The sequence below is a fragment of the Rhinoderma darwinii genome, chromosome 5, assembly GCF_050947455.1.
Source record: "Rhinoderma darwinii isolate aRhiDar2 chromosome 5, aRhiDar2.hap1, whole genome shotgun sequence".
NCBI lineage: Eukaryota > Metazoa > Chordata > Amphibia > Anura > Rhinodermatidae > Rhinoderma > Rhinoderma darwinii.
Window position 1 is genome coordinate 184,737,843 of NC_134691.1, and position 23,755 is coordinate 184,761,597.

A 23,755-nucleotide genomic window follows, 5' to 3' on the forward strand; every position below is an offset into this window, starting at 1 on the left:
TACTTGGCCTTATGGAAAATAATTCAGTAAGATTTTTATATATCAGACACCATGGTTACAAATCTCATAGTGTGGTAATAATAGGTAACCATTGGGGGCCTTGTTTAATTAATAGGGCACTCCATGACAATCATCATGTACCAGCAGTGTCACAGCAATGACTCCCCCTAGGTTAATGTATGCATATATCAGCTTGGACCCTATTGCCATGTATGTGGATACCTACCAGCATCTGGCAATATCTTTGCTTTAAACTGCGATATTGAGAATTAATATCACTGTTCTGCCTTAAAACAGGCAAGCAGATGATGAATGGGCCTTTAATATATACATATGAAGCTGCGTGTATCATTATGCTCTGTAGGTTAATAGGTAAATTAACATGCATAAAATGGATAGCCAAGATTTATCTGTAATTTATCAGTCATTCTGCTAACTTTTGCTGTTGGGCAATAATACTTTAAACTTCTAAGGGATTTCTTCACACCACAGTTCAGCACATTAAATAAAAGACAAATTAAGCCCCAGTTCAATCTGTCAAGTGAGATTTTGGCTTCAAGACTTATTAGGACCTTCAGTGCCATGTTCTTATTAACTTGAAATATTAAGTTTAATATCCTGCTGTCAAAACCTGTACATTTTGGGATGCATCCAGTCTACTTTACGAAGATCAATGATGTAATGAATCATTCAATTTAGTGCTTTGATTATAAAGCTTTATATTCCAGCTAGTTGTCAGACATATGTGTTGCATATTGATTTGTATGGAATTTTTGGCAGTCCATACGTATAAAGAGTTTGTTCAATATATTTTGGGTGTAGAATTGATATCTAATTGCATTTCTTTATTGTTTGTGTGGCTCAAAACAGGAGCCCTGAGTTATGCCCATATGCACGAGCTACAATAGGATATCTACATTGATATTATTTCCGATATATTCTAAACCCCACCCCCAACTGTTGCAAATTGGATAGTAAAATATTTTTTTTAATCAAGGAGTTTTCTCCCTAAGATAACCCATTCTCAGATAGAAGCGACCATTAGTTATATATGTATTATTACATGCTGGCCATTCAGCCCACGAGAGCTTTAAAGAAGAGGGTCAAAGTTGAATGTGGCCCCTGACCACCAGTTAAATCTGGAACAGTCTGTGCAAAAGGTTGGGAACCTGCCATCTAAGGATTTGATTTATTGTTTATCTAATATGTTTTAGTCAAGCATGTATCCAAATCAATTTATATAAAGCTGTGTGGAATATTAATTTACAGAGAGTATATGCAGATTAAACTAATATGGATTAAAACCAAAAATTTCTTTAAATTAAAGTTTTTCAGAACAAGATAAGCTAGCCCTGGGTCAAATATTTGGATTTATGCACTAGACATGTTATCTCTGAAATAAAAGTGCTTATTTACCCCCATGTTCCATCTAGACTAGTATTTAAGACCTTTACTGTCATCTTTCCTGGCAGACACCAGGGCGTTGGATTCCTTAATTACAAGGATAATGAGCTAGCCGCTAACTAGCCCTATTAAAGTGCAATTGTAAAAGAAAAAAATATGAAAATATAGTTCATATGTTCTCTAGGTTGCAATTTTGAAGTCTGATTTTTGGAGTTTTTTTATTAGAAGGTCATGACGTGTTTTTTAATCACTTGACACACAGAATGTAGTATATTATATAGTATATACCATGAAACCTCCCAAAAAGGCCACCTCTATGAGAAGACCACCCCCTTATCCAGACCAGATTTCTTGTGACAAATTTACAGTTCCAACACATATTATATATACTGGCGAACTTCTTTGAGAAGATCAACCCCCTAGAAGACCAATTTTCGATGAAATTTTGGGTGGTCGTCTTAAAGAGGATTTACTGTATATGTGTATATCTATAAATATATATATTTCTTGAGAAAGGCTCTTGTGGACAGAGCTGAAACGTTGCACTGAGGACAGTAAAGTACCCTTGACTTTTTTTTCACTTAATTCTATGGAGCACAGCCTGTTATTTTTAATTCTGTATACCTGGGACTGTATACCTGTATACCCGTATACCCACACACCGCCTGTGCTGCTGGACTTTTGTATTTCTGTATATATATATATATATATATATATATACATATATATATATATATGTGTACTGTACGTATTCTCCCGGACAGATTCAAATAATAAGGCATTGGTAGAGAAATTTTGTGAAGCGCAATCTCATACAAGACAAGACCTAGTACTGCATCTCAGAAAAAAAAACAATGTATACAGATAATATTTGTCTCTAAGCTTAGTTCAAAATAAATAAATAAAAATAACACGTTTATAGTTACTTTCCAGTAGGACAAGTTGCTGGCTCTTTCCACCTTATATGATACCTGTTCATCAAAACTAGATAAGTTTGTCCCAGCCACTTAAACTCTGCTTTTGGCGTCTCTGGGTTAAAAGCGCATCTGTAGTGTATATGGAGGAGAGAATGCCGTTGGCTCAAAATTCTCCAGGTTTTCCCGAGCACAAGTGAAATGGTGAGCCCTTGAATTCTGCAAGTGTCTGCCCAACACTTGTGAAAGCCAGGGGGAATTTTAAGAGAAAAAGCAAACACTAGGTGGAAACTGGTAAAACATGAAAAGTCCCTGCATTTATTATAAAAACTTATATGATAAAACCATGAAGGATTGCATATCGGCTTGAATAAACAAGCTCACAATCCTCAGAACTATGTCTGACTAGCTCGCCTATTCCAGCTTCTTTAGAAGCATGACCAAGCCGGAATGGGTGAAAGTAGTCAGCTATAGTTCTGAGGATTGTGAGCTTGTTTATTAAAGCCGATATGCAATTCCTGACAAAGCCGCTGTTGGAAGGGGAGAGGTAAGGGTGGATGAAAAAACTCCATCATGCCAACTGGGACCTATGATGCTATTGGGATGTCAGACCCACTGTCAGGCTGGGATTTGCGACTGCAATATGGGCGTACAGATTGTACCCATATAATGCTCTTGTGAAACTGGCCATACAGAGAGGAGTAGAATACTCACCTCAATAAAGAAGATAGAACATGTATCAGTCAATACAAGAAGAAAATCTAGCATGTAGATAAATTGCCATAAAATGTAAATTCTTTATTCCATATGTGATAAAATCTAAATAATGTAATAAAATGTCAATATAATAAAATGGCAACACACTGGGAGGAGTACAAAATCATTGTCAGATTGGGGTTTCATGGTCCCACCAGTCGAAATTTATCTCTTATTACTGTTTGTTTGGTCAAAATTCTGATAATGTGGTTCTATTGAATTTTAAATGTTATGTTCAGGATCAAACTGCATTGCGGAAAAAACTGTATATAAATCTTCCATAGTCCATCTTTTATTGTAGTTTGCTCTAAAACTCAAACAAATTATGACATCACAAATGCTTATGAGGAGATTTGGATGTTTTCAATAACTTAATTTATATTGTACACTGGTAAGACCATACGTACTGTTACAAGGGCAGCTTAAAGCACCAGTCAGACTGGCCTGCCCATTTATTGGTTAGTATGGCCTTTTTCAGTGATTGTTGTAAATTTGATATTCTTTCAGTGATTTGCTTACACTAAATAGAACAGAAAGGCACATTGTACTATTCCAATGTGCGGAGACATATAAATATATAAACTGCGGCAGCAATGTTTTTTGCGGATGCAACTATTCCTTAAAACATTATAACAATGCTTGAATTTTTAAATCCCGTTTAACCTTTGTAATTCCCCGATATGTGATTTGTATTACAAGCCTAAAGTAATATCACTTTTATTTCAGCAAGTAAACAGTGCCATTCTCATGTATACATTGGCAAGTGTGCAATTGATTTTATCATTTCAAAGTGTTTTGGAAAACAGGGATAGCCATTTAGAGACGACAAACCAACTTAGATTACTTAATGGGAAATATGCTAATGTCCTTTTCAAACTTTATAGATCTCATAAGAGTGCCACAATTCTAAAACAAATGTGAAAGGTAACCCAGGTAGCAATTCATTCTGCATCACTATGGATATTTGGCTATGACTTTTATATTAACAATTACGGTTCAGAATTTATTTTATTGAATTAATATGTTGTTTTTTTTTCTTTAATGCTTATTCTATGATTAATGTTGGTAATGTTATATATCAAATTAAAACAGTATTTGTAGCTCAGAATTAAAATATATATAAACCATAACACTCAATAAAAAAATAATTTCAAAACTTTTTTTTCTTAACTTTCTTTTACAATCGTTTAGTGTTAAAGAAAAAAAAACACATAAAAAAGGAACAAAAATCCAATGACACCTTTTTCTTCAGTTTTGACTAGTACTACATTTTGTTAAAAAAAAAAATATAGAAACATGTTTTTCATGGCCCTAGACTTCATTTTCAAGTTTCTGATAATGGGGATCAAAAGTGTTGCCGGTGTGTATCATTAGAGATTACCAACCCTTCTGATGAGAGTAAGAACTCATGTACACGGTAATACCCTATCCATGCAATGTCTACAGCACTGATGTAGAGTACAGGTCCATACAGTCTCTGCGAACTGTTGTAAAGGCTTTTGACAGACTCTGTGTGTAAGAAGAAATTCTTACCTCCGTATATGTGAAGTCCAATTGAGCATGCCACAATTTTTTTCTGTCTATAGATTGAATGCTGCAAAAAAAAACAAAAACCTCTGCATGAAACTAGAGGCATACGGAGGTACAGTAGAGAGCTAATGCACATCTATGGCAGCCCTATAACAGCTCTGTACAAAACAGAGACATGATATGTCAAAGTGCGTAAGCCCTAACTTTGATAGAGATCTAAAAGAAGAACACAGGTTACTTAATATTTCACTACTAAGCAGGGTCTTAAACATACTCAAATGCCGCACAGTTCGGAAATTAATAATTAGAAATGATTAATCCTTTCACCATCATCCATGTTGCTCTCACTCAACTTTTTACATAACAACCATAGAGTTTGTATGGAGTGGTAGCATGCATGCTTAGCCGCAACTTCATACAAACGACTCCTCATTGCGGTTGTGATATCCCGATCCTGCAAATGGCACTATTCAGAGAAGTTTGCACTGCCATAAAATAGGGAACATAAAATGATGGACTAATGGCATGGGGACTGTGCTATTACAATGTTAATTTACGTGGAGCGAGCTTGAAGGGGTTATGAGAAAGAAAATAAAACTGTTGTAACTATCTATTTTTAATGCATCAGTGACTATGTTGAAAGACAATAATTATTTAATGAATATCCTTTTTTTCCATAACTGCATTTGCTTTTTAAACATATCTCTGTTGTATTGGAGCCATGCCACAAAATAATAAAATAGCAATTGTATAATTGAAAAAGTTGAATAAAAAATATAAAACTAAAATATGAATTTTTGTAAGTATTTAGACAAAGTCCCACATTGACTGCAAGTTCATAATAATTTGTAGAGTCGTGGCACAGACTTTATAAAACTAAAGCTCTGTTCACACTGACATTGGCAGTCTATCAGAATTTTTGGTATTTTTAATGCCAATAATATCACGGACTGTGGCACTATACTTGCCGTTAAAAATACCAGAACCAAAGCGGAAGTCAGTGGGGTCTGTCAGAATTCATCAGTATATTTGAATGTTCATGTTTATTGGTTACAATGGCCAAGGGAACCAAAATATGAAAGTTGCTATATTAATTCTTTCTCACGCTAGAGGCTAAAAGCTGCCAGTACCGCCTTAGTAGTGGTTTGCCATTACTTTAGACAACCACTTCCCCACATCAGTAATATGAGGGAAACAGTCTAAGATACTTCTCATAGACGTTTCTGAAGCTTGCATAAGACATCAGAACAGTTGTATCTATATAGCAGCAAATGAGCAATGTCTGTCACCCACTTAGATATGTTTTTTTTCCAACGGCAATGGATTTATCATCACATCGGGGAACATTACTGTCTAGTGGGGGAAAGAGAGAGTCATTTTAAGAGAGAAATATATATATATATATATATATATATATATATATATATATATATATATATATATATTATATATAAAGAAATACATTAGATACGAAGTAATGTAAATAATTTAGCGATGTAAATATTGAGGATAATTTTTTAATAATATGCTTCATATATATATTTCATAATTTTCACTAACTTTATATTTTTTTTACATTTCAGCTCTCTTTTGCTGCAACAACTCCAGTTTTAGCAGATAAGAAAAAATATCCCTACTTTTTCCGGACTGTTCCGTCAGATAATGCAGTCAATCCAGCCATAGTAAAATTTCTCAAACACTTCAAATGGCAAAGAGTTGGAACATTAACTCAAGACATACAAAGATTTTCAGAGGTAAATTGATTTAATCTATTGTGAAAATAATTCCATGATGTTTTATTTACTCTTATTCTTTAATATTAAGACACCAATCTTAGTAGGGATCATGTTACTTGAAGATAATAATTCCTTTTTATTTTGATGTTCTTTTATGCCTTTCTTTTGTTTTTGTTTTTTTAGGTTTTGAGGCAGATGAGGATATTTTTTTTTTTGTAAAATGTTCCCAGCTTTGATTCTAATATAAACAGGGTTAGCTAAGATTAAAAAAAAAAAGGTCTGTTTTTTTTTTATCTAAAAAAGCACCACTCTTGTCTTGTCTACTATCTTACGTGTCCATGAATTGCAGCTCAGCTCCATTAATAAGTTAGTAGCAGTGAACAGGTTGACAACAACCTGACATCATCTTTGAACAATATAATAACCTTACATTTTGCCTCTTTGCCCAGTGTCCAATGGGGGCTTAGGGGCCATAAGTATCCCACCAGAAATTACCCTATTTAGATGGTGTAAAATCACCGAACAGGCAATACTTACTCACAAGGGCAGGCACACTCAGCACTTACCAACAGGACGCAGACAAACCACAATGCTACAATCTCCCTCTATGTAGCATTGTGGTTTGTTTGTGTCCTGCTGGGAAGTGGTGTGTGTACCTGCCTTTGTGAGTAAGTATTGCCTGATATAGGTCTTTTTCTGTGATTTATTTAGATGGTGTATTATCAGACAAAAATTCTGTTTCATCAGTGCAATGAGGAATGTCAGGCCACGTTTAGGCCTTATTCACATTAACGGGATAATTGGCCGTGTGACGGATGTTTTTTTAAGGGCCATCACAGAGCTGTGTTAAAATAAATTTACTATGTTTTTTAAATGGACCGTGTGAGCAGCCCGTGAAAAAATAGGACATGTCCTATTTTTGCCCGTTTTCACGAATTCCTCAATAGACTCAAGTCTATGAGGGATCTGTGAAATCGGGTCCCGCACATGTGCAAATCAGCCGTAAAAAACGCCCGTTTTTACGGACAATTTTATTCTATGTGAATGAGCCCATAGAGATGCTATTAGTGTACAATACATAAAGAAACTATGTACAATTAGGTCCAGAATTATTTGGACAGTGACACAAGTTTTGGCATTTTAGCTGTTTACCAAAACATATTGAATATACAGTTATATAATCAATATGGGCTTAAAGTGCAGACTCTCAGCTTTAATTTGAGGGTATTCACATCCTAATTTAAGGAAGGGTCTAGGAATTACAGCTCTTTAATACGTAGCTGCCTCTTTTTCAAGGGACCAAAGGTAATTGGATAATTATCTCAAAAGCTGTTTAATGGGCTACATGGGCTATTCCCTCGTTAATCCATCATCAATTAAGCAAGTAAAAGGTCTGGAGTTGATTCCAGATGTGGTATTTGCATTTGGAAGCTGTTGCTGTGAACCCACAACATGAGGTCAAAGGAGCTCTCAATGCAAGTAAAACAGACCATCAGAGAGATAGCACAAATGTTAGGAGTGGCCAAATCAACAGTTTAGTACATTCTTGAGAAAAAGAGCGCACTGGTGATCTCGTGAACTTAAAAAGGCCTGGACGTCCACGGAAGACAACAGAGGTGGTTGATCACAGAATCCTTTCCATGGTGAAAAAAACCCCTTCACCACATCTACCCAAGTGAAGACCACTTTCCTGGAAGTTGGTGTATCAGTATCTAAATCTACCATAAAGAGAAGACTTCATGAGAGCAAATACAGAGGGTTCACCACAAGGTGCAAACCATTAATCAGCCTCAAAAATAGAAAGGCCAGATTAGACTTTGCCAAACAACATCTAAAGAAGCCAGCCCAGTTCCGGAACAGCGTTCTTTGGACAGATTAAACTAAGATCAACCTGTACCAGAATAATGGGAGGAAGAAAGTATGGAGAAGGTTTGGAACGGCTCATGATCCAAAGCACACCACATCCTCTGTAAAACGTGGTGGAGGCAGTGTGATGGCACGGGCATGCATGGCTATCTGATCGAGCATGTATTTTACTTGCTTAAGACAAAACTTAAGGCAGAAAGACCCACAAACAAGCAACAACTGGAGACAGCTGTAGTAAAGGCCTGGCAAAGCATCACAAAGGAGGAAACCCAGCGTTTGGTGATGTCCATGGTTTCCAGACTTCAGGCAGTCACTGCCTACAAAGGATTCTCTACAAAGTATTAAAACAAAACATTTTATTTATGGTAATGTTAATTTGTCCAATTACTTTTGAGACCCTGGATTGAGGAGGCTGTGTAGAAAAATGGCTGCAATTCCTAAACGTTTCACAGGATATTTTTGTTCAGCTCCTTGAATTAAACCTGAAAGTCTACACTTCAATTGCATCTCAGTTGTTTCATTTCAAATCCAATGTGGTGGCAAGCAGAGCCCAAATCATGAAGATTGTGTCACTGCCCAAATAATTCTGAACCTAACTACACATGTCTGAATATTAATCTTTTTTTTCTTGATCAACTTAATTGGGTTTTATGGTTTAAAAGGATTGTCTCATCACAGATAACTCCTTTTATTAATGGTTCCCGCTCCAGAGACCCCTGACAAACAGCTGTTGTTCCTCTGTTGCATCCACTACAGGGGAAATGTAATGTTACATGTAATACACAGACTGGTTGCATGCACCAGAGCGAGAAACGCTGCTTGTTAACAGCTTTCTGATCTCCTTCATAAAGGGGGGTTCTGAGCGGGAACCCCACTCTAAGACGTTTATATCCCCTAATAGTTCCTGGTAATTCATTCCTGGATATTATGTTATTAAACTTATTTAAGGATATAAATATCCCATATAGATCCACTTTTGTTCTCTCTTTTAAGATGCTAATTATCGAGCAGGACTAAATATAATGCAACACATTATTTTATAATCACATTTAGTAGCAAATTCATGATGGAGTGAGTAATGATGACTTAGGTTAAACTGATAGATAAACTGTCTCAGCTGCAAAGTGTAGAAATTATTTCATAATGTTGGAAAATATGCATATGAGGCATCTGTCATGTTGACCATGTGTCTAATGTTCTGTACATCCTGGATTTGTTCACATTCTTGTACTGAGTGCATCACTTCAAGTATTCTATCTAGTGCTAATGGACACCATCAACTCATGTTGACCTTAACCACAGCTTCTGAAACATTTATCTGCGGAATCTTAGTGAAGTAAATGTGGTTTCTCATGTACTCAACAAGCTTTGTGAACAACACTGCTACCTACATTGACTATGTGACCGCAATGATCTAAGTTCTACTTGAATGTTACTTCTCTAACCCATACCAGAAGTCCCGTTCTTAATGTATTTTCTTATTGCAACTGTGATAAATAAAATAAACTAATATACTTGCATTTAAACATGCAGCAAAACTATTAATGGACCATTATATTATAAAATACAATTAAGGATCAAAATGTAATTGGAAATACTGTATATACTGTCTTTTTGAGGCAATCGTAGTCCTGCAGATTGTACTATTCTTTCTTTCCAAAATATTGAAAAATGTAACAGAAACCCTGATGGAAACCCTGTAGTGCCAGTCTGACAGTTGCCTAAGAGGAGTTAACTTTTTTAGTTTATGAAAGTATATGTTAATTTGTTTTCCTTACAAAAAACACTTATAGAAATATAATTTTTTATTTTATCTGGCAAACTGTATAAAGGCCCATTAACACGGACCAATAGTTAGCAGAACAAGAGTTCTTATAAATGCTCGTTCATTATTATTGTCCCACGAAACAGGGCAGTGATCAGCCGACAAACGAGCAAATGCTTGTTTGTCTGCTGATCACATTGTTTTTGCAGGCTATAAACGCATCAGTATCGGCAGCAGTTCTCCCGATGTAAACCATGTTAACCATGTTAACCATAGTGCAAACTGAAAGGATCGAATGATCGGATTAACGATCCTTCATCCCCATACAGAAACCTTCCGCCAATGTAAAATGACCTGTTAACAAGCACCGATAGACTTTTTATATTGTTGATTGGCGCTCGTTAAGGGCAGAAATCTGTCCGTGTAAACAAGCGTTTACTGTGTCTATTTACCACTCATTCTTGGTATCTAGTAGCCTCCACTCAGCATATTGTACTTTGTGTAATCTATAGATAAGAGCTACGGTCCTCTTGAGATGTGATCAGAAATGTCTAGGCCATGAAGTGAAATGGCGTTTGGAGCACCTGACTTCATAGAATACTGGAATAGAGATATACATACCCTTAAACCCACTCTATAGGATAAATCATACATCTGTAGAATGTACCAAAATGTCAGCAAGCTTTGGCTGTATGTGATATGTTAGGGTATGTTCAAATAGACTAATATGTAGGCTGAAAAAAAGCAATGTGTACTTCAGGTTAAAAAAAAACCAAAAAACAGCTGTTTTTAATGAACACGCATTTTGACGCATTTTCAGACTCATAAAATGCCCCGAGAATTGACGTTTTCTTAAGCGACGCATAATTTGATTACGTAAGCGCCAAAAAATTGTGCCGTGTGCACTAAGCGCGTTTTACTATCGAAGTCAATGGCAAGCTTTAGACACGCATTCTTTAACCCGTATGTTGTCCCATAAACAGCTCCAAAATCCGCATCAAAGCCCGCAGTGTGAACATACTCTTACTGTATCAGTTGGCACCATAATAAAGCTCAGCTCAAAACTTGTGTTTCAAGCCGTTTTATATCAGGCTAATTTTAACCGGTTCCCAACCGCCGGCTGTGTATATACGGACGGCGGTCGAGGTCCTTAGAACCCGTGCCATAGAATATTTACAGCGCGGGTTTTAGCTTGCTGCCCGAGCGGTTGGGCAGCTGAATGTCAGGTCCCCGTCAGTCAGTGACTGCCGAGGACCCTGAGGAGAAGATAGAAGCATCTACTTCTGTCTTCTCTGATCTCTTCTACACAGCGCTCAATGAGTGTATATGAATAGAGGCCGCTGCCTTTATTGGTCCCGGTGATAATGTGGCATAGTGCCGTTAGCGGCAGGCTGCTGCTGGGGCTTACTAGACCCAGCACAGTCCTATTAGTGACAATAGTCACTATAAGAGGGTTGATTTTGAAAAATCATGGTGTAAAAGAAGAAAAGAAAAAATTTTTTATTTTCTGACCTTTGAGGGACAGACCATAGTAATAAAAAAATAAAAATTACCGTAAAGTAGACATGTAATATATCTAAATTTCCGGTAGACAATGATGATCACAAATAAAAGGTCTATTTTAGGTTAAACCATGTTATTACTAGAAAAAAATAGCTAAAATGTAAAAAAGCTTATTTTCTTACTATTATTTTCAAACTTTAAGCCTAAAAATTCTAAAATAGCAAAAAAGATGTTGATAACACTGATAAAACAAGAAACCTGCATTGTCTATGGAAAAAACATCACAAATCGCGTCGCTAGCCCAACAAATAAAAAAGCTATAGCTGTTTAACTAACGCGTGCGAAAAATGGCTACACGGGGTCTGGTCCTGAAGGCTCAAAATAGCCCGGTCCTGAACCGGTTAAAATAAGAACATGGCTATGTTAAGGTTTCATTTTATATTACCTTCATTGTGACTACCTCATTGTCTTGTTACATATCGCTGTACTCTTTTTTTATTACTTTTATAGAATACCTATGTAATATTAGTCTTCTCCTTATTAACTAGCAGTTCACAATGATCTGCTTAGCTTAATAAAAAGAAGTGGTTGCCAAAATAAGAAAACCCCTTTAAGAAAAAGTAGTTTTTTATGCAGCATTTTAGAAACCATAAGAAACAGTGCGATATCACTATACATTATGCCAAGAGACAAACCTTCTATATGATGCAACACACCTCCCTGTATATGATGCAACACACCTCCATCTAGATGATGCCACACAGCCTCCCTGTAGATGATGCCACACAGCCTCCCTGTAGATGATGCCACACAGCCTCCTTGTAGATGATGCCACACCGCCTCCCTCTAGATGATGCCACACAGCCTCCCTGTAGATGATGCCACACAGCCTCCCTGTAGATGATGCCACACCGCCTCCCTCTAGATGATGCCACACAGCCTACCTGTAGATGATGCCACACAGCCTCCCTGTAGATGATGCCACACAGCCTCCCTGTAGATGATACCACACAGTCTCACTGTAGATGATGCCACACGCCTCCCTGTAGATGATGCCCCACAACTCCCTGTATATGACGCCACACACACCTCCCTGTATATGATGCCACACACCTCCCTGTATATGATGCAACACACCTCACTGTATATGATGCCACACAGCCCCCTGCATATGATACCACACACCACCCCTGTATATGATGCCACACACCTCCCTGTATATGATGCCACACACCTCCCTATATATGATGCAACACACCTCCCTGTATATGATGCAACACACCTCACTGTATATGATGCCACACAGCCCCATGCATATGATGCCACACACCACCCTGTATATGATGCCACACACATCCCTGTATATGATGCCACACACCTCCCTATATATGATGCAACACACCTCCCTGTATATGATCAAACACATCTCCCTCTAGATGATGCCACACAGCCTCCCTGTAGATGGTGCCACACAGCCTCCCTGTAGATGGTGCCACACAGCCTCCCTGTAGATGATGCCACACAGCCTCCCTGTAGATGATGCGACACAGCCTCCCTGTAGATGATGCCACACACCTCCCTGTAGATGATGCCACACTCCTCCCTGTAGATGAGGCCACACGCCTCCCCGTAGATGATGCCACACGCCTCCCCGTAGATGATGCAACACGCCTCCCCGTAGATGATGCAACACGCCTCCCTGTAGATGATGCCACACGCCTCCCTGTAGATGATGCCACACGCCTCCCTGTAGATTATGCCACATGCCTCCCTGTAGATGATGCCACACGCCTCCTTGTAGATGATGCCACACACCTCCCTGTATATGATGCCACACACATCCCTGTAGATGATGCCACACAGCCCTCCATATATAATGGCACACAGCCTCCCTGTATATGATGCCACACAGCCTCCCTGTATATGAGGCCACACACCTCCCTGTATATGCCACACAGCCTTCCTGTAGACGATGTCACACAGCCTCCCTGTAGATGATGCCACACACCTCCATGTATATGCCACACACCTCCCTGTATATGATGCCATACAGCCCTCCTGTAGATGATGCCACACAGCCCTCCTGTAGATGATGTCACATAGCCCCCCTGTATATGATGCCACACACTTCCCTGTATATGATGCCACCCAGCCTCCCTGTATTACTGTATATGATGACACACAGCCCCGATGTAGATGATGCCACACAGCCTGACATGAATGCCCTACATACTCACCGATCCATCGCTGTCTTCTTCAGGTAAGGTCTCTCGTCTTCACGGGATCTGCGAAGGCGATGATACTCACTGATGCAGCGCTGACTTCGTGTGGTCTCTCGTCTTTACGGGATCTGTGAAGGCAGCGCGATGACATTATCGCGTTGCCTTCGCAGAACCCGTGAAGACTACCGACCACACCAGAAAAAGACAGCGCTGCATCGGTGAGTATGTGTCATCGTGCCGCTGAAAGCCAGCAAGGGAACTAGTAGTTCCCTTGCCAGTCCCCATGTCACAGATCCGTTTTTAACGGTTGTTACATGTATTGACAGCCGTTAAAAACGGATCCATTGACTTCTATGGGGACTGTCTGGCCGTGAAAATGGCCAAAAATAAGACATGTAAAAAAACGGCGGTGTGAATACACCCATAGAACATCATTGTTCTGAAAATGGCCGTGTGACACATGGCCGTTTCTCACTGTCGTGTGAATAAGGCATTAGGCTCTATTTACACGACAGGGTCCAAGTGTCGGTCGATAAAAACGTCCATTTTGGTCCGTTTTGCATTCGTTCTGTTTCCATTCCGGACTGTGTTTCCGTTTTTAATGGATGATTTTGTCACGTTTGTATCAGTTTTTTTCCTTGTCCGTTTTAAAAATGGATGAATTTTATTTGTAATTTTTTTTTGCCACACAATTCCCTCTGTAGATAATGCTACACAGCCCCTGTAGATACTGCCACAGCCCCCTGTAGATAATGCCACACACTGCCCTCTGTTGATTTATGCCAAACAGCCCCCTGTAGATACTGAAAAAAAAATCTCCTCCTCCTCACATGCACTTCGCACTCAAAGAACGGCCGTCGCGCGGCCGAGAATCCCTGTCGTGTGAATAGGGACTTATTGATTCTGATACCACTGATAAAAAGGCACGGATTAAGGAAAGGCGTTATCATACTAATATTAACCCTGCCAACTCCTCTTTATTAAAGTGAATTTGTGGTAGTCAGGGGTGGGATTAGCTTCTCTAATTTGCTGACAAATATATACGTGGCTGCTGGAGGGGGGGTTGCGCCATGGAAAATTATTACTACTCTAATAATCAAATAAAACAATTCCAACATTCCAAATATACTATATAATAATGTGGACTCTAAATAACTATTTTTATATGTATCAGTAATGTCCTTGAAACTTTTCAAGCTTGTGTGGCTCCGTGTCCAAAACGTTTAACTGCATTACCACTCTATGTATATAATTACAAAATCATGCTTACCTACCTACAGTGCCTACATTTGTTATACTAAATCCACCCATTATGTATAGACCTATATGTGCACACTCAGTACCCGAAGCACGCTAAGCACGCTCAGCCCATTTAGTTAGGCTTTGCACTGTGAGAAGGGTGGAGACCAGTGCACCGTGCAGCAAACCTCCCAGCTATTTGCATCAACCTGAAATACAAAAATTTAGTGTACAAATACAGTATCAGGTTCAAGCTTAATGCATAAAAACAGTGCAAGGACCAAGCTCAGTAGTACATACATACAACACCAGAACCAATCTATGAACATAAATAAAACACTAGAATAAAGCTCAGAACATATTTACATCACCAGACTCAAGCTCAATACATATATACAGTACCAGAAGCAGGCTCAGCACATAAATATAGTACCAGGACCAAGCTCAGTACATACATATAGCACCAGAACAAAGCTCAGTACACATATACTGCTCCAGAACCAACCTCAGTACATATATACAGCACGAGAACAAAGGTCAATACATGAATACAGCACCATAACCAAGCTCCGTACATAAATATAGCACCAGAAGCAAGCTCAGTACATATATACAACACCAGAAGCAAGCAGCAAGCATAGTAACATAGCCATGACTAATCTCTGCAGAGTTTTGCCGCTCAGTTGTCTTCGGTTCCTCACTTTTTAAACACATCTGCAAATATAAACTAGGATAAATTCCTCATAGTGCCACACACTATTCTTCTAAATATAACAGGAACCATACCCTGTGCCCTGAATATAACACTGCCTCACACTGTGCCCCTGAATATAATAGCACCATACACTGTGCCCTTAAATATAATCGTGTCACACACTGTGAAATAAAGCACCACACACTGAGTCCCCCATAAAAAGAGCGCCACTGAATATACCACCACACAGTGCCCCCTGTAGATTTTGGCACACACAGTGCCCCTGAATATACTGCCATACATGGTGCCACCTGTGGACAGTGCCACACATAGTGCCCCCTGTAGATAGTGCCACACACACATTGCCTCATGTAGATAGTGCCACACACACAGTGTGCCATGTATAAAGTGCCTTAAATACAGTGCCCCCTGTGGATAGTTCCACTCACTGTGCCCACTGTAAATAGTGCCACTCACAGAGCTCCCTGTAAATAGTGCCACTAACAGTGCCCCCTCTAGATAGTGTCACTTACAGTGCAACCTGTAAATAGTGCCTATCACAGTGCCCACTAAATAAAATAATTGATACATGCTCACCTGTCCCTGTTCCCACGCCATCCTTCAGCGATGCAGGCTTGGTCTCTTCTGACCAGGTCTGCTCTACGAGAATGACACAGGTGGCACAACGGGGTCATCACGCCACCTGCATCACATTTAAAGAGCCGAATGGCGGGGCAGGGAACTGATAGTTCCCTTACCTCGCCAGCACTGGACTGCTAAATTGCATCCATGTCCTAAGGATGTGGTTACAATTGAATGCAGGAGGATCGGGTCAGGATCCCGTTTCTCCTCGGTTCCGAAAACCACTGTTATTTTAAAAACCATTTCAGGAGAACGGGGGAGAACCGGACAAATTCAACCCCTGGTGGTAGCAGCTATGCTTCCAATATCACTAATATATTAAAAACATCACAGTAAATAACCTAAAGCATTTGTTCATTTCTATATATTTTTCTTTTCTGGAAAGAAAGTTGAGAATACAGCTCTGTGTCATCTGACACGAATAAACTGAAAAAATATTGGTAGTTTGGATACCTTGTTAGAAATATTGTCACTTTGAAACAGAGTCACTTTGAACTAGGAAAGCCATCATTAAACATTCAGCACCACATAGCTCTTTAGGTTAATATGTTAAAAAAAAAAAAGTACATAAAGACCAGATGTTCTTTATCTGTACTTATTATATATCTACAATACACCCACAGCAAAGTGCAATGTAAACCAATACAATACATTACTAACTTGAGCAGCCAATTATCAAATATATCAATTTTATTTACAATCTGCTATAGGTGGATAATTGGTTAAATGAGTTTGTATTTGTCTAGGGGTTTATAAATGTAGATATTGCTCTCAAGTGGTCTATTAAGGCTTTTTAAACTAAATCTTCCAGGAAAAAACTTCATACCACTTCCATTTTCAAAGACTTTGTCCATCTATTATTTATGCATGAAATTAATTTGGTTTCTATTATTTTATTCATTATTCTGCATGTTTTTGTTATTATTTATTCAGAAATTATATTCAATTAATAGATATCCGGCTTTTGATCATGTTCATTTTAACTAAATTTAAGATATTTACAGATTTATTTGCGTCACTAATTTGCGTTTTTTTTTTAACCTTTGCCTTTTATAAAAGTACATTCACAGCTTGACCGCACCCATTATTCTTAACTATTTTGTTTTTTGGAGTGAGAAGACAAAATTAGTTTTTGCTTATTAATTTGTTTGTTTTTTAACCTGAGTAAAATCTGAAGTAAACGAAATAATAAATGTTGGCCAATAACTTTTAACTTTTTGATCGATACTATATCAATTCTGTATGAATTAACCTTGTATTTAGCTTGCATGCACTAGCACTAAAATCAAAGATACTATTATATTTTACAGTGTAGGTCATTTTAAAATAAGGATGTCATGAAACATTGGTACTGCAAATCCAACGGAGAAAAAGGGGACCAAAACGGCGCTGCTCAGAATGGATAACAGATGAAAGGAAATTGTGAATAAATAATAAATTTATTAGGAATAAGGTAGGCTACGCGTTTCGACGCCGGACTGGCGTCTTCATCAGGCCAATGCACACAGTGCGGTAGTTGCACCTTTATATACATGGAGGAATTGACAAAAGGTTGGCTAAAAATTAGTGAAAAAAACCGCCAAACATAGGCGGGTCAGAGGTCAGACAGAGCGTTTACCTGATGTTTACAAACATATTTTAAGATTTACATAAAAACATAAAAACATAATGACATAAATGTATTAAAAGATGCCTCTATGGAGAAAAACACAAATTGAACCTTTTATGAAACGTTGACATTTCTAAGGAGAATGTGTATCTCAAGAAAGGCTGGTGACACGCAGGGTTTGAAACGCACAACAGTTCAACATGTGGGAAGTGAGCCGCACGATGGAACGCAACAAGTAGGTAGGGTCGATTTGTGAATGAATGGACTCTGGAACACACCAGGACCGCAAACAGTGGGTCACGTGGGGCAAGGAAAGTGACCACAAAACATCAGGGACATGCACCGTATATTGGGCTGCAAGACTGCAAGGGCGATTGAACCGGAGCAGGGTACGTAATTCAAAAAAATTAATTTGTATTTCGGACCGTATTAATATAAAATATAAATTGATGTGATTTTATAGGATAGAAAAAGAACGTGAAAAGGAAGGATAATGAAATTATATATATATATAAGAGGAAAATATAAAAATGAAAATGAAATAATGAAATACGTCCTTAATACATTTTTACGTAAATTAACTTTGTTACGTCATTTTGCCATCTCCCCCTCTGCGGTCCCTACGGCTTCCCTTCCAGTGGACATCCCCATGCCTGTAAGGACTAATGTGCAGCCCAAGTCCTATTTTTACCCCCTCCATCATCGTGGCCCTGCAATTGAAACTTTTTCTAATTTAATAAGTAACGATTTTAAGACGATAGAGCAATCTATCCCATTTTCAGACAACTTATCTTACTCTCAACGTAAAGGGCTTAAAAATATACAAAAGAACCTCAACATAGTAATACGGTCCGCGGATAAAGGGGGGGTATCGTGGTACAGGACAGAGCAGACTATGTCAATGAAGCATTAAGACTACTTTCCGATACATTATTTTATGAGAAATTAACTTTCAACCCCATTCCGAAATATGAAACTGAATACAAATCCCTTATTGAGTCTGCTTTTAATGAAAATTTGTTATGTAAAAAAGAAAAAGTTTTTCTTACGGTCCCTTTCCCTGCAACCCCTTTCATGTATCATCTGCCAAAGATACATAAAAATCTGTCTAACCCCCCGGGCCGACCCATTATTTCGGGGATAGGGTCTTTAACTAATAACCTATCACATTTTATTGATATCCATCTCCAACCGTTTGTTTTAAAATTACCTTCTTACCTGAAAGACTCAACACAGTTAATTAGGGAATTACTAGAACTACAATCCTTATATAATTTATCCGATTTGAGTTTTCTTACTGCAGACATGTCCTCGTTATATACAAATATTCCACACACACAGGGTATGGAGGCTGTTTCCTCTTTCCTTGCGCTAGACCCCCGTTTTCCAAATAGTCAACTGAATTTTATTATCGATTGTATCGATTTTATTTTAACACATAACGTTTTTACCTTTGAGGACAATTTTTATAAACAGATTAAGGGTTGCGCGATGGGGACCCGTTTTGCACCATCATATGCAAACCTCTATATGGGGTCTTTTGAGGAATCTTTTATCCTGAACGAACATATATTCACAAACCATATTATTTACTATAAACGTTATATCGACGATCTGTTTTTTATCTGGAGAGGGGACAAATCTGCTGCCAATGCTTTTATTGATTTTTTAAACAAAAATACATTTGGCCTCACCTTCACACATACATATTCAGCTACTACCATTGACTTTTTAGACATAACTATTAAAAATAATGGGAACCATTTTTCTACTAGCACCCATTTTAAAAGCGTGGATGTAAATAGTTATTTGAATTTTAAAAGTGCACACCACACACCATGGTTGAAAAATGTCCCGTTTGGACAATATCGGAGGATAAGAAAAAATTGTTCTGATGATGCTAGTTTTGACAAAGAATGTAACATTCTTAATAAGAGGTTCGTAGAAAAGGGTTTCCCTAGGAGCCTAATCAAGGGTGCGGAGATAAGAGCAAAAGGTATGACCCAATCCGAATGCATTAAAAAAGTAATACCGGCCAATATTGATGTTGTTGAAAAAACTATAAAAAACAAATATAATAAACAGAATGTAAATTTCATCACCTCATTTAACAAAAGTAGTAAGAATATTATGTCCATTTTTAGAAGACATTGGCACGTCTTAACCAACGACCCTTTTTTAAAAACATTACTCCCTGCGAAACCTTTAATCACCTTTAGAAGAGCGAAAACATTGAAGAATTTATTAGCCCCCAGCAAGCTACATAGTAACAAAAAGAAGGCTGTGGATCTTTTAACGAAAAATGGCTCTTTTTCATGTGATCATGTTAGGTGCCTGTGCTGCAAAAATATCGCAAAGAAATCTATACAATTTTATTCCTTAAAAACCAATATAAACTATCCTATCAAAAGTCATTTAGATTGTGGCAGCACTTATGTTGTATACCTACTGCAGTGTACATGCAACCTGCAATATGTAGGTCGTACCACCCAAACGTTAAGAAACCGAATTAACAAACATAGATCCAATGTCAAGCAAGGTTTTTTAAAACAGAGTGTGTCACGTCATTGTGCCCTCAAACATAACTGCAAATTTGATGATTTAGTTGTTACCCCGATCGAACAGATCCCAGTGGATATCCCTAATAGGTTTTTAAAACTCAAACAGAGAGAGAATTTTTGGATTTTCAAATTGGAAACCCTGCACCCTAATGGCCTGAATGACCTCATAGAAACGTCCTTAGATTAAAATGCCTCATGTCCCTGTCATGTTTCCATGTTTTTTGACTATCCAATGCTAGTATGCTTACACCCTCAGGTTCTTTTCTTTTTTTATCACAGTACCATCCACGCCCAAAATCCCCCCCCCCCATCTCTCTTTTCCCATTTCTTTCGATTTTCATTTTTATTTTTATTTTTATTTCATTTTCATTTTTATATTTTCCTCTTATATATATATATAATTTAATTATCCTTCCTTTTCACGTTCTTTTTCTATCCTATAAAATCACATCAATTTATATTTTATATTAATACGGTCCGAAATACAAATAAATTTTTTTGAATTACGTACCCTGCTCCGGTTCAATCGCCCTTGCAGTCTTGCAGCCCAATATACGGTGCATGTCCCTGATGTTTTGTGGTCACTTTCCTTGCCCCACGTGACCCACTGTTTGCGGTCCTGGTGTGTTCCAGAGTCCATTCATTCACAAATCGACCCTACCTACGTGTTGCGTTCCATCGTGCGGCTCACTTCCCACATGTTGAACTGTTGTGCGTTTCAAACCCTGCGTGTCACCAGCCTTTCTTGAGATACACATTCTCCTTAGAAATGTCAACGTTTCATAAAAGGTTCAATTTGTGTTTTTCTCCATAGAGGCATCTTTTAATACATTTATGTCATTATGTTTTTATGTAAATCTTAAAATATGTTTGTAAACATCAGGTAAACGCTCTGTCTGACCTCTGACCCGCCTATGTTTGGCGGTTTTTTTCACTAATTTTTAGCCAACCTTTTGTCAATTCCTCCATGTATATAAAGGTGCAACTACCGCACTGTGTGCATTGGCCTGATGAAGACGCCAGTCCGGCGTCGAAACGCGTAGCCTACCTTATTCCTAATAAATTTATTATTTATTCACAATTTCCTTTCATCTGTTATCCATTCTGAGCAGCGCCGTTTTGGTCCCCTTTTTCTCCGTTGGATTTGCAGTATCTCTTGACAACAAACTTGCTTTGTTTGTGCACGGACCTGGCAGCAGCTCTCATACGTTTACGACATCCTAACCGGTGTCCACGACCCTAGGTGAGCAAATTCCCTCCATTTGCCCCTTGGTTTTTATCGCTTTTATTTTGCACCATGTGGCGCCGTGTCTGTTTTATCTGTTTCTAGTAGATGAAACATTGGTGTCAAGGGTATAACATATTAGTGTCCTAAATCCTAAGAGATGATAGAAATTTGAGATGGGAAGTGTGTACATATATAATTTATCATTTCATTGAAATTATACATTATCTTTAGGTTTACCAACAGTAAAAAAAAAAAGGGAAAACAAACAAGTCGAATTTCAGTTTATCTGATGCCATTTAAAGTTACAACAAAAACAACAACAGTGCACTAGTTGGGCTGTAGATACTCAAGCTAGAAATGTAGGACAATTTAAAAATATAATTTATTTAACAAATTCATTCAGATTGAAAACAAGTAATAATAAATACAAAAAAGTACATTTGCCTTCACAAACATAATGACTATTACATAGGCCAGTGAAATCCATGAAAAACAGGGGAAAAAAAAGAGTGTAGCAGCCAGTCCGATCAATATCGAATAGCTCTCAGAGCACATTATTGTGCCCCCCCCCCCGCCATAATCTCCATGGTATCGGATTTGGAGCAAAATGTCATAGGTATCATTATAAGGCAATATAGAGTGCTGATCCCCAGAAAACATTCACGTACTGGCCGTAATGAAGCAATCCAAGAAAGAAGATTGTCATTTGAACCTTTCAGTCTAATATGCAATTAGACTGCTCATCAAAAAAAGGCCACTTGAGCTTATGTATCCACTCTGGATATGGGTATTCCCATCTGAGTGACTTTGATTAATGCAAATCATTGACTCCATAATCCTAGGCATACATTAGCATCCCACCTTGTTAGCGATGGCTATATTTGGAGGTCATCACGATATTCAACCACACGGTGAGTGTTTAATGCAGCAATTATAAAGGTATTCCGGATTAGGGTTATTCACAAACCAGTGGGACCCGTATACTATGGCCGTGATCAAGGTTCTCATCAAAGGAGTCTGTCCGACCAGGCGTCTGGCCTTTAGAGGAAAGTTCAGGAGTGCTAGATTCAAAATCGAAGACAGGCCGGTCTCTCCACGTGGTATCAGCGTCTGACATCACCATTTAAAAAAATTAGGTCAGTTGCACACACATTGCTCAGCAGCATTTTCCGTGACATTTCTACTGTATTTTTGGGGACTTAAAGATCTTACTAAAAGACTATAGTCAAATATGAAGATATCTATTGTACATGCACAATGTTTTGGTTTGTGGCATTTTAATGGTGTCTTTGGAGTCAGTGGCATTTTTATCAATACACAGCAAGCTCTAGATATGGTGTTTTTTTTAGGCCTTTTTCTATATAGGCTTCTCACCTAGAACTTCAAAAATGTCCAGAAAGCCATTTTCAAACAGGTGCCATTTTTTTTACATGCCTTTTAAAACGCAACAAAAAAAAACTGTAAAGAAGGCCTTAGCGTACTCAGCAAAACTAAGGCTTAATTTCTAAAGAACTGATATCAATATAGTAATAGATCAGGGATCTCAGTCATGAGGAACATACTGCCTGCACAACAAATAGTTCATTTTGAAATTTTAATATACTGCAGTACTTTAAGTGTTCTCAAGATATGAATTTGTGACTATAAAAAAGAAAAGCAATTACATAGAAACTGAAGGAAATGCATACCTGGAGACTCATTAACCCATTATGCCCAGTCCATTGTAACAAATACAAATATTATAGATCTTTGCTAAAAAATTAGCAGTGAGATTCCCGCGTATATATGATAGCATGAAGTACTTTTCCAACTCTAAAAACTTTTGATACAACTCTTGCCTTCTTGTATGATGCAATTCTGCATTTGAGATAGAAAGGGGAGTTGAGAAGCTTATGAGAAGCTAAGCTTTCTTTATCAACATTGGTATAGTATGAACACAATAACAATAGACAAAAATAACAATAACCTTCTAGTGTTCCATGCACATATGAATTGCATAAAAATGAGTGTGCAATCCATCTGCCATGACTAGTTCTCATTAGGACTCTCTTATGATCAACATCTGGTGGGATTAGAGACTCCTCTG

General features: G+C 38.0%; 1 protein-coding gene across 1 annotated transcript in view; it reads left to right on the forward strand.

The window, feature by feature from the left end:
- GABBR2 (gamma-aminobutyric acid type B receptor subunit 2) overlaps positions 1-23,755 on the forward strand; it is a 656,884-nt gene that overhangs the window by 277,579 nt on the left and 355,550 nt on the right. The window contains exon 3 of the mRNA XM_075826778.1: positions 6,188-6,358. Within this exon, the coding sequence (XP_075682893.1) occupies positions 6,188-6,358 (171 nt within the window). The remainder of the gene's footprint in view (positions 1-6,187; positions 6,359-23,755) is intronic.